The sequence below is a fragment of the Carcharhinus amblyrhynchos genome, chromosome 23 (assembly GCF_965287045.1).
Source record: "Carcharhinus amblyrhynchos chromosome 23, sCarAmb.v2.hapA, whole genome shotgun sequence".
NCBI classification, from domain to species: Eukaryota; Metazoa; Chordata; class Chondrichthyes; order Carcharhiniformes; family Carcharhinidae; genus Carcharhinus; species Carcharhinus amblyrhynchos.
The window spans coordinates 1,126,783-1,139,364 of record NC_137346.1 but is presented as its reverse complement, the minus strand read 5'-3'; the positions used below and the strand labels follow the sequence as shown (position 1 = coordinate 1,139,364).

Below are 12,582 nucleotides of genomic sequence, written 5' to 3'. Positions count from 1 at the left end.
TTAGACCTGAGCCGCCTGTGTGCAGGTCCGTGACTACAGCTCCCAGTGTATCCACACCTGCTGCTTCGTCGCTCACCCATCGCCACAGGACTTCAAAGGTTGAACAGGATGAGGATGATAGTGTCAAGGCTAGCACTTGAATTGGATTAAAGTAAGGGAGAGTTGCACAGCGTCAGCCTCACTCTCTGTTCCCAATTCCCATCTCGATCCAGTGGCGAGACAAGAGTCAAGACGGCTGGAATGGGACTAGGTGCAGTGAATGACCAGGATATCTTCTGTGTCTTGTCCTGCTCTTCGCGTCCCACGATGCTTGCAGAGACCGCCTTCTTGACCGTTGGACCTTCCATCGGTCTCGTCCGCTCAATCTGCCGGAGTCTGTCTTCACATGCTGGGATAGACATCTCCCTATCTCACTGAGGGTTGAGACTCATTGGCTACCCTCACCTGTTTTTGCCAGCTTGTCAATGCTGTTGCCTGGGGTGTGGTCACTGTCGCACGCAAACAGCTACGCGGAGCCACAGGAGAGAGCTGAGTGCCAGGTAAGGACAAAGGGTGGACAAACTGCCCTGAAAGGATGCGACATGTTCCCTCGCAACAGGTACTACCCCTCCCTGACACCCCGTACACGCCCAAGTATTAATACTCACAGGGGGTGGTCAGTAATACTGGGAGATTATTAATACTCATAGGGGGTCAGTAATACTGGGAGTGTATTAATATTCACAGGGTATCATTGGGAGAATCGCTTGATTCAGGTTCACTGCAAAGAAAAACTGTTAATACATAGTGGTGTAAACAATGAAAATTGATCCAACAAAGAACAAAAGAACAGTGCAGCACAGGAACAGGTTCTTCAACCCAGCAGGCCTGTGCCAACACATGAAGCCTTTCTAAACTAAAGTCCTTCTGCTTCTACGTGGTTCGTATCTCTCTGTTCCCTGCCTATTCATGTAACTGCTTATTAAATGTTGCTGTTGTATCTGTTTCTACCATCTCATCTGGGAATGCATTTCAGGCCTTGTCACCCTTCGTGTAAAAAACTTGCCTCTGACATCTCATTTAAACTTTCCCCCTTCTACCTTAAACTCATATCCCCTAATAATTGACATTTCTACCTGGGAAAAAGACTCAACTGTCCATGCCTCTCATAATTTTGTAAACTTCTATCAAGTCGCCTCTCAGTCTCTGACATTCAAGTGAAAACAACCAAGTTTGTCCAACCTCTCCTCGTAGCTAATGCCCTCTATACCAGGCAACATCCTGGTAAACCTTTTCTGTATCCTCTCCAAAGTCTCCATATCCTTTTGGTAATGTGGCAACCAGAACTGTACGCAATTTCCAATGTGACCTAACTAAAGTTCTTGTCAATTTTTATACTTTATGCCCCGACTGATGAAGGCAAGCATGCAATAGGCCTTCTTAACCACCTTATCCACTTTCAGAGAACTGTGGACCTATAGGTCCAGATCTCTCTGTATGTTAACGCTTCTATGGGTTCTACCATTTACTGTATACTTCCCTCTTACATTAGACCTTGCAAAATGCATCACCTTGCATTTGTCCAGTTTGAATTCCATCCACCATTACTCCACCCAAGTCTCCAGTCTACCTATATCCTGCTGCATCCTCTGGCAATCCTCACTTTCCGCAGCTTCCCCACTCTTTGTGTGGTCTGCAAACTTATTAATTAAACCACCTACATTCTGCTTCAAATCATTTTCTATATTATGAACAACAGGGGTTCCAGCACTAATCCCTGTGGAACTCTACTGGTCATAATTCTCCAGTCAGTAAAACAACTTTCCACTGCTACTCTGTCTTTTATGACCAGTTCGGTATCCATCATCCCAGCTCACCATGGATCCCATGTGACTTCACCTTCTGTATCAACCTGCCATAAGGGACATTGTCGAACTTTGCTAAAGTCCATGTAGACAATAGCCACAGCCCTGCCTTCATCAATCATCTTTTCTCACTTCCTCAAAAAGGTCAGTCAAGTTTAATGCAACATGCTCAAGAATGAGCTCAAACTTCAATGCACAAAACTCAGGAAAAGATCGTGCTAATTGTAGTTTACAGCCATTTTAAATAGTAGATATTGAAGAATCGAAAGTAGATACCTGAGTGATTGAACCGCGATAGGAAGGTGGTTCTGCAGAAACTTTGCTTGCTGGGCTGCTACGTGTTAGACCTGCCTCCTGGATATTTGCCATTGGACCACCTATAGGAAGAGTAACAAAATGAGTCTCCCCTCACCTGGACTAAATGGGTTGCTTCAGACAACAGTGTTTTGCAGCACAGAGTAAAACTATTAAATGTGTTACAGGAATATTTTGTTAAGCGCCCAAGAGGAACACAACTTAAAAAAATACCAGTGGTTTACTCACTGGCTCGAGCTAGTGAGTACAGCCAAATATAAAAGTAATTGAATGAGAGGGCTGCAGCATAGGTGCAGTAAAAGAAGGTGCATTTGGCCTGTTATTGCCTGGGCTGGCTTTCTGAAAGAGATGTGCTTCATTCATCATCACCACTTCTTCTCTTCTGCCTGTCAAAAGCCCTTTTGAAATGAATGAACATTTACTCATTATTACTACAGGACAACACGCAATTAACTGCCAAACTCCCTAACTCCCTGTGGACACAGTTTTTGGTAGGATTCACCATTCAATTCATTTACTTTGTAGCCCATTGTACAGATAATGATCCTAAAATTAACCCAGAGCAAGACTCATATGAGTCTATCTACCTGCCAGGGATTTAGAGAATTGGAATGTTATGAACAATGCATCTCCAGAGTATACAAAGTTCCTGGCACTTAGACGGGAGGACATGAGCATTGGTCATCACCATTATAAAGATTTTCCCTTTACATATTGCCTTCCTGGGCTGAGAGAAATCAAAAGCAAGTTTCAGCACTGGCTGAACTCCTGACACTGCAGTATCCTTACATTAACACATCCAGTGAAGATCAACTCAGCAGTCTCTCTGATTCTTCCTTGTGAGCCTGAGCCTCAGGCAGAGCATTCTGTCTTTATACAAACTATAGAAATGGTGACTACTGAATTGTTTTGCAAATATCAGCGAGGGTAATTTCCCATCAGTGGAAGTGTCTCCAACACACTTTGGTTACATCTACTGACTTGCTCTGGGCTTCACGTTGCCACTGCTCCTTCTGGAAAGCTGAATGTTCTCAGAAACAGGGACCTTGAAATCACAGAATCTATGACACAGAGACAGACCCTTTAGCCCAAACTGGTCCATGCCAACTATAATGTCCATCTAAGCTAACCCCATTTGCTTGCATTTGGCCCATATCCCTCTAAACTTTTCCCAGCCATGTATCCATCCAAATGCTTTTTTAATATTGTCAATATCTCTGCATCTTACCTCTGACCACATTTGTCTCGTAGGCAGCCCTGGATAACAGACCTTCTGCCTGGGGATTCTGGCTTCTAGGAGATAGCTCCTCTTGTTTAATAAACTGTATTGGACCTGGAACATCAAAGACAAAGCTTACTATAAACACATTTCTTTTACATGTCTCACGCCAACTTGAATTCTTCTTGGATTTAACCCCTCCTGTCGTAGACATCTCTTGTACAGTTTGAAAAGCTGTTCTTTGAGAAGTGGGGCTGACAGTGCACTGACAATCTCAATTCCAGTCATGATGTGGGTATGCCGGCGTTGGACTGGCGTAAACACAGTAAAAAGTCTGACAACACCAGGTTTTAGTCCAACCTGGCCAGAGAGTTCTGGCCAGAACTCTCCATTCACCTGACGAAGCGGGTGTCCCTCGAAAGCTTGTGAGTATATTATCAAATAAATAGGTTGGACTAAAACCTGGTGTTGTCAGACTTTTTACAATCTCAATTCCCACAGACTCCGTTCAAGAATCAAGAGCCTAAAATGTACAAAAGGGCAACAGTTTCTGAGAATTAACTCACTAAAAGAACCATTAACCGGTGAATGACTATGGGTGAACAGATGAATTATTGATCATCCAGCTCAGCGAGTGAGCCTGTCACAAAGCAGAGTGAATGGATGCTGGTTTGGGATAGATGATAACAGTGCAGTGACTGAGGACTGGGTTGAAATAAATGCAGGAGCAGAATGTTGTAAAGAAGGTCTGTGGGGCAGCACGGTAGCACGCTGGTTATCACTGCTGCTTCACAGCTCCAGGGATCTGGGTTCGATTCCCGGCTTGGGTCACAGTGTGGAGTTCGCACATTCTTCTCATGTCTGCGTGGGTTTCCTCCGGGTGCTCCGGTTTCCTCCCACAGTCCAAAGATGTGCGGGCTAGGTTGGTTGACCATGCTAAAATTGCCCCTTAGTGTCCTGAGATGCATAGATTAGAGGAATTAGCGGGTAAAATATGTAGGGATATGGGAGTAGGGCCTGGATGGGATTGTGGTCGGTGCAGACTCGATGGGCCAAATGGCCTCTTTCTGCGATGTAGGGTTCTATGATTCTATGAAGGCAAATAAAATCTTGGCATTTGTTGCCAAAGGTCTAGAGTATAAAAGTGTTGTTACAATTGCATAAGGTATTGGCGAGACCACACTTGGAATATTGTGTTCAATTTTGATCACCTTTGAAGGAGGATGTGGTGGCACTAGAGGCGGTTCAAAAGCAGTTCACTAGATTGATTCCAGGTTTGAAGGGGCTGTCGTATGAGGGTCGGGTGAGTAGTTTGGACTACAGAAGAATAAGGGGGGTGGGGGGAACTACTTCTCACAGACGGCTGTGAATCTATGGAACTCACTGCTCCAAAGTGCAGTGGATGCAAAATCAATGGATTCAAGAAAGATATACACTCTGGTTTCCTTCCACAGTCCAAAGATGTGCGGGTTGGGTCGATTGGCCATGCTAAAATTGCCCCTAGTATCCTGAGATGCATAGGTTAGAGGGATTAGCAGGTAAATGTGTAGGGATATGGGAGTAGGGCCTGGGTGGGATTGTGGTCGGTGCAGACTCAATGGGCCAAATGGCCTCTTTCTACACTGTAAGGTTTCTATGAAATAGCTAAGTATTTGATCAAAAGCGGGACTAAGGGCTATGGGGAAAAGGCAGGGAACTGGAGTTAGAATGAGATGGAGATGGAAATCAGCCATGATCATATGGAATGGCAGAGTGGGCTCGAAGGGCTGAATTGCCAACTCTTGCTCCTAATTCCTATGTTTCTAAATTGCACTACTTAAAATAGATTTTAGAATTACAGGACAGAACCTGGCCTGCGTTTGTGTTCCTGTTTTTTAAGAGATCTTCCCAGTTAGAATGTTAGAATTCCTGCAGAGCAGAAAGAGGCCATTCAGCCCATTGTGCCTGAACTGACAACAATTCTATCCAGGGCCTATCCTGCAACCCCACAGATTTGCCCTCCTAATCTCCCAGTCAATTAAGGGGCAACTGAGCATGGCTAATCAACCTAACATGCATATCTTTGGACTTTGAAGTGTGGGAGGAAACCCATGCAGACACAGGGAGAATGAGCAAACTCTGCACCAAGGCCAGATTTGAACCTGGGTCCCTGGAGTGTGATGCAGTGGGGTGCTAACCACTGTGCCACCATGCAACGCCTTTACTTCAGTTCTCCTGGTGTTAATCCAGCTTTTCATTAATAATATCCATACTATTCACCTCATCCAGCAGCAAGTTCCACATTCTCACCACTTTTTGGGGAAAGAATATTCAATAAGAGTTCTGAAAAGGTTACTAACTGATACCAAAGCAGCTTCTGTCAGTAGGAGTTAATCCCATGCAGCTTTGACACTCTTGGCTCTTCCAAGTTGGGGACACTGCCAATAACTGAAATGAACATTGAAATAAACAAAGAAAAGTAAAAAGCTCACCAGGTTTCACGGGTTCCTGTTGCCGTGGTAGCCCAAGGGAGATAGAACCCACAGTGTTTTTCACAGCTTCTTGGCTGTAAGCAACTTGGCTGTGAGGGGGTAGGTAAGCACCAGAAGTTACCTGAAATGGGGAAGGAAAAATTATTCTCTTCAAATGTTCCTCCTTGTCTCCTCTCTCAGATCAGCACTTGTATTGTTTGACTATTCTTTGGAAGAAGTTTAATTTCAATAAGCATTCAAGTCTGTCAAACTTAATTTGCCCCTCAAGTTAATGAACTGTTCCATTCTTAACAATAATCCACTTTATCACAGATATAGTTCATTGAAGGTTCATGGAAGGTAAGGTTCGATCGTTTTACGATCTGAATTTCCGAACGTTTGGGTTTTGTATAAGTGTTAGTGCTCATGATTTCAAACAATGCAATTTGCTGAGAGGCAGCTAGAGTCTGTGATAGTCTGTGAACTTTAATCTGCATGGGCTTGCTGCTGATGCTGTCACTCTTTGCATGACCGAGTTAGGTGACAATGACATCCGTGTGCTTCGCCTCTTCTGCGGCTCCTCTCTGCACATCGTAAAATTACTTTGGGGCTAGTTTCATCCTCAGTAAAGAGCACTGCCCCGAGTTTGGCTAGCACACGCTCACTCCTGGCACAGGCTGTTAATGAGCACCTAACAAGTAACCACTGCATATAACACCTCACAGGGACTGACATATCCTCCCAGGGATAAACTGTTTGCCCTTCCGGCAGCCTCAGCATGCTTACCAAATGGCAACCTCATGACAATCTAGTTAGAGCTTATTTAGTGGTCTGGCTTGTTAGTACTTACCTGCCTCACTGGTACACAAAGCACAAACAGAAACACAAGCACATTTATAGAAATCAAAGGAAGTAATTGGAGGATCCATACCTGTAATCGACTCTGGCAGATTGCTGCTCCCATGTACTGCTGTAATCAACGTAAACACATTCACACGTGGCTGCAGACTGCTACTCATTAACCCATATATTGTTGCAATTTAATTGATATATTTTCTTTAAAATACTAAATTCTCAGTATATAAATACAGTATTAGCCGAGTTATTAGAAAGTTATGATATAGCAGAATTCACAGACTGTGTGAAAAGTGGGATCAAGGCACAGATCCTTTCAGCAGTTCATGGCACACTCTCAGCAACATAGGAAGCCGATTTAGCACTTAGTCTCAGGGAACAAAAGCAACATTTAACCTTTTCAGAAACTGCAATGCAAAAGCAAATGAGCCACAACATTCTACTCTGGTTCAGCCAGTCTCCATTCCTTGGGGCAGGCCTCCAAGCAATCTGTCCATGTAACTACATAAGCCATGACAGACTTCACAAATAAATGGACAGCATTGATCCTTGCATCACTACTTCAACATCAGAAGACTGGTTCAATGTCTCTAACCTACAGAAAGAGCAAACCTCTTCTTGATGCTGGTCTAACAACTAACAATTCTTTGTGAAAATGATGGCACTGTGATGTATTGTGTGCTGACAAAATAAGATGCCACTTACTGATACCTAAACTCCACTGAGGTAGTAATGAATTGGCTGAAGGACAAAAATGTCTGACAGCACATTGATCACAACTGCAGTGTGCAGCGTTCTACACAGCCTCATACCGAACAGCTCTCTCCTACTCCACCTGATTACAATATGTTGGAAACAAACAAAATCCACTCCAACTTTACCCTGCTGCTTTAGCAGTCCAGACGCTCGGCTGAGAAACCCTGCGGTGACTCAGACTCTTGGAGCAGCTCAAGGCTTTAACCTACCAGCCAAGTTACAATGAGTCATCAGTTTCTGGCGGCCTCACAAAAGCATGGAGAGAAAAGGGAAATTTATCTCACGACTCAGCCAGCCAAACATGCAGGGTAGAAAGTCAAAGTCGTGCAGACATCCGAGTCTAGCTCACACCCACAGGAGATTGAAACTTCATGTGGATAGAGCGCTCCAGGAAATACAGAGAAGCCCAGATGTTCTTAATGAAAACAGCCATTTGAGGTCCAGGGAGATGGTGTACAACAGACAAGTTTTAACTAAAGCGAAACAGGATGGTTTATATTACATAAGCAAGTAACACAAACAAATCATTTGGCTTTTAAACATGTAATGGAGTTACTAAAGATGGATAATATTTGAAAAATGGGTAACTGGGAGCAGCAGGATATGTAGCCATATCTCTGTTACGTGCATGCATTTGTATGCACCAAGAAGCCTGGAGATCTGGCCAGCTAATGGCATGTGTGCAGAGAAATGTCAATTAGGACTAAGAACTTGGGAGAGGTGGGGGCATAGTGAACTGTCACTGGATGAGTAAACCAGAGTACTCATGGAACTAGAGTAATGCTGGGTTAGAATCCCACCACAGCAGATGGTAGAATTTGAATTCAATAAAAATATCTGGAATTAAGAATATACTGATGATCATGAAACCATTGTCGATTGTCAGAAAAACCCATGTGGTTCACTAATGCCTCTTTAGGGAAGGAAAGCTGCTGTCTTTACCCAGTCTAACATTCATGTGACTCCAGAGACTCAGCAATGTGGTTGACTGTTAAATGCCATTTGAAATAACTGAGCGAGACACATAGTTCAAGGGCACTTAGAGATGAGCAATAAATGCTGGTGACACCCACATCCATAAATGAATTTAAGTAAAAAGCTACTAGGGATATTGGGCCATTTTAGATAGATTGGCCTTGGTTACTAAGCCTCAGGTAATCTCTATCACTGTCCTGGCTTAGATTATTCAGTGGAAAGATCAAGGTATAACAGACAGAAAATATTTAAGTTCTAAATTTCCCAGAACTAGCTTTGGACCACACATTCCAGGCAAACTATTATGTTCAGGAAGAAACAGACTATAGTATGCAATTGGCTATCAAGAATCTGCTAAGTGTTTTGGACGAACAATACAAAGTTACTGTTTTAATTGTTTTAGGTACACGTACTGAGGGTGTCTCAATGGAATCGAGCTAGAAGTGAAACTGTGCTGCATGGGATTCCTGCTTACCTGTGAGATAGAGCCTCCCACAGTGAACGATGGCTTTTCAGTGGACAGTGGTGGCTTTGTTGAAGGGATGAGGGGGGGAGGGGAGGGAATGTTGGAAGGTCTCGCTGGCCTGGTAATCACCAACTTTCCTCCCTCAGCTGTGGCTTGCATCACTTGATGTGGAGCAGGCTGAAGAACTGTAAGGCAAGAAGACAACAATAATCGGTCAAATGTGTTTTCTAATTATATTTGGATAACCACTGTCTTTGTAAATTAAAGATGATGTCCTGGCAACTTTGAAAACTCAAAATCCAAATCTGCACAGTCTTGTTTTGCTGCCCTTACTTCCTTTTTTACTCGCTTGCTGCTTTTTTCGGTCTGATTCTGCTTGCTCTTTGGTAGCAAACCGACTTCGGAATCTATGATGTACGTCAAGAAACAACTTGCATCAATATAGCATCACTCACAACTTTAGCTTGATCTGAAGCATTTCAGATACTACAGTACATTTGAAATGGGAAACAAGGAAGCCAATTATTGCACAGCAAGATTCCTCAAACAGCAATGTGATAATGAACAGATAATTCCTTTTTATGATGCATTGAGTATAAACGGTAGACAGTGTACAGAAAGAGCTCCTGGGTTCTTCTTCAGTTGTGCTATGGGGTCATATACATCCACCCAAGAGAGAAGACGGGATCTTGGTTTAAAATCTCATCTAAAGATGCAGCTCCAACAGTGCAGTTTGCCTCAGTGTTGCATTGGGAACGCTAGCCGAGATTATGCACTCAAGTCTCTGGGTAGGAACTGAAACAAAACTTTGACTGAGGGATCTTACAGCCACGGTGAACATTGTCCTCAACATTTGCATGACTTGAAAAAGCTGGTAGCATAATCTAACATAGTTGTGTACTCTTGAACGCTAAAGGGACAAGTCATGAAGCAGATGTGAATTTCTCTAACATAGACACAAAGGCAACGTATTGTGGAAACTACCTTGCCATTAACTGTGATAGTTTGTGTTCAGGATCAAAAGAAATGGAAGCAGGAATAGGCTAGTTGGCTCCATCATTCAGTAAGATTATAACTCATCTTTCTGCTACAACTGCAACTTCCTGTACTATCAACTTTTACGGATGCACTATAGAAAGCATTCTTTCTGGTTGTATCACAGCTTGGTATAGCTCCTGTTTGCCTAAGACCGCAAGGAATGTAGCCCAATCCATCATGCAAACCAGCCTCCCAGCCATTAACTCTGTCTAACTCCCTGCTGCCTCAGCAAAGCAGCCAGCATAATTAAGGACCCCACACACCCCGGACATTCTCTCTTGCAACACCTTCCGTTGAGAAAAAGATACAAAAGTCTGAGGTCACGTATCAACCGACTCAAGAACAGCTTCTTTCCTGCTGCTGTCAGACTTTTGAATGGGCTTACTTTGCATTTCTCTACATCCTAGCCATGACTATAACACTACATTCTGCACTCTCCTGTTTCCTTCTCCATGAACAGTATGTTTTTCTGTTCAATACTTTTCATTGTATGTTAATACATGTGACAATAATAAATCAAGTCAAATCATATCCCCCGATACTCAGTATCCAAAATTTGTCACTGACTTGAATGTACACCATTTCAAATCCGTGACCTTCGAAACATCATTGTATTGTATTACCAAATGATAACTAGAGGCACAAGGCAAATAAAAGGAGAGTGGATAATTGAAGCTCACTACCTGGTGGTACGCTGTACCGCAAGGTGTTCATCTCTGGCTGTGGAGAAAGTTTACAGGATTCTCTCGGGGACAGCCTGTAAGGTGACGCGGATCTGGCTCCCGCTGTCTGTGATTCTTGTTCCATCACACGCCGAGCCTCATGATACGGCATGTAAGCAAATGATTTACCTGCAGGAGACAGATTGACAGGTATTCTACAATTATTAACACTCAGCATCACCACCACCAATCACATTGGTCCATAACTTCTACTCCATTCTGTTAAAAAGATGCATGGAAAGGTGCATAGGGCAGGTGTGGAGAAGATGCCAAAGTGAAACAGTCTCACTGGAAACATGGGGAGGCGATAGCCTAGTGGTATTGTTGTTAGACTCTTAATCTAGAAGCTCAGTTGATGTTTTGGAGACCCAATGAGAAACTCAGTTTATGTTCGAATCCTGCCACAGCAAATGGTGGAATTTGAATTCAATTAAAAAAATCTGGAATTAAGAAACTACTGATGACCATGAAATCATTATTGACTGTTAGAAAAACCAATCTGGCTCATTAACGTCCTTTAGGGAAGGAAATCTGCAGTCCTTACCCAGTCTGGCCTACATTTGACTCCAGACCCATGCAATGGGTCTCAACTGCCTTCTGAAATGACCCAGTAAGTTACTCAGTTCAAGAGTGACTTGGGATGGGTAATAAATACTAGCCCAGCCAGCAATGCCCATGTCCCATGAATGAATAAAAAAAAGGGGTTGAGCTGACAATATCAGATTGAATAGGTTAGGACTTAATTCCCTGGAGCATAGAAGAATGAGGGGAGATTTGATAGAGGTGTATAAGATTTTGATGGGTATAGATAGAGTGAATGCAAGCAGGCTTTTTCCACTGAGGCTAGGGGAGAAAAAAACCAGAGGGCATGGGTTAAGGGTGAAAGGAGAAAAGTTTAAAGAGAATATTAGGGCGGGGATTCTTCACAGAGAGTGTGGAATGAGCTGCCGGATAAAGTGGTAAATGTGGGGTCACTTTTAACATTTAAGAAAAACGTGCACAGGTACATGGATGAGAGGGTTGTGGAGGGATATGGTCCAAGTGCAGGTCAGTGGGACTAGGCAAAAAAAATGGTTCAGCACAGACAAGAAGGGCCAAAAGGCCTGTTTCTGAGCTGTAATTTTCTATGGTTTCCTATCAGATTTTGTACTGGCTGTCAAATCACAGGATAGGGGCGCAGGTTCAACTCTAGCCTCGGGTGACTATCTGTGTGGAGTTTATGCAATGGGCTGACAAATTCCCTGGTCTGGACGAACATCATTTGAGGGTCTTGAAAGATAGTTGATGCGTTGATTTTAATTTTCCAAAGTTACTGATAATTGGGGAAAGTTCCATTAGATTGAAAAGTAGCAAATGTTGCTTCTTTATTGAAAAAGGGAGGGAGTCAGAAAGCAGGAAGCTATAGGCCAGTTACATAAGAACATAAGAAATAGGAGCAGGAGTAGGCCATCCAGCCCCTCGAGCCTGCCCTGCCATTCAATAAGATCATGGCTGATCTGTCGTGGCTCAGTTCCACATTCCCACCCTCTCCCCATAACCCTTAATTCCCTTGCCTATCAAAAAACCCATCAACCCGCGTCTTAAAAATATTTAGCGAGGTAGCCTCCACCACCTCAACGGGCAGAGAATTCCAGAGATTCACCACCCTTTGAGTGAAGAAGTTCCTCCTCAACTCCGTTCTAAACCACCCCCCCTTTATCTTGAGGCTGTGCTCTCTAGTCCTACTGTCCTTTCTGAGCGGGAAGAGTCTCTCCACCTCTATCCTATCCATCCCATTCAACATCTTATATGTCTCAATGAGATCTCCCCTCATCCTTCTAAACTCTTAACGAGTACAAGCCTAGTTTATTCAGCCTCTCCTCATAGTTCAACCCCCTCAACTCCAGAATCAGCCTAGTAAACCTCCTCTGCACTCCCTCCAAGGCCAAAATATCCTTGCGTA

At 43.5% G+C, this 12,582-nt stretch overlaps 1 protein-coding gene across 12 annotated transcripts in view; it reads right to left on the bottom strand.

The window, feature by feature from the left end:
• The window catches only part of ncor1 (nuclear receptor corepressor 1), a 345,530-nt gene that overhangs the window by 92,419 nt on the left and 240,529 nt on the right, over window positions 1-12,582 (bottom strand). For 9 of the 12 annotated variants that reach the window (XM_080211013.1, XM_080211017.1, XM_080211019.1 and 6 more), the window contains 6 exons: window positions 10,602-10,769; window positions 8,890-9,065; window positions 6,760-6,798; window positions 5,850-5,970; window positions 3,388-3,492; window positions 2,121-2,221 (listed from right to left, as the gene is read on the bottom strand). In XM_080211013.1, the coding sequence (XP_080067139.1) occupies window positions 2,121-2,221; window positions 3,388-3,492; window positions 5,850-5,970; window positions 6,760-6,798; window positions 8,890-9,065; window positions 10,602-10,769 (710 nt within the window). The remainder of the gene's footprint in view (window positions 1-2,120; window positions 2,222-3,387; window positions 3,493-5,849; window positions 5,971-6,759; window positions 6,799-8,889; window positions 9,066-10,601; window positions 10,770-12,582) is intronic. The other 3 variants (XM_080211018.1, XM_080211022.1, XM_080211024.1) reach the window with 1 other exon arrangement.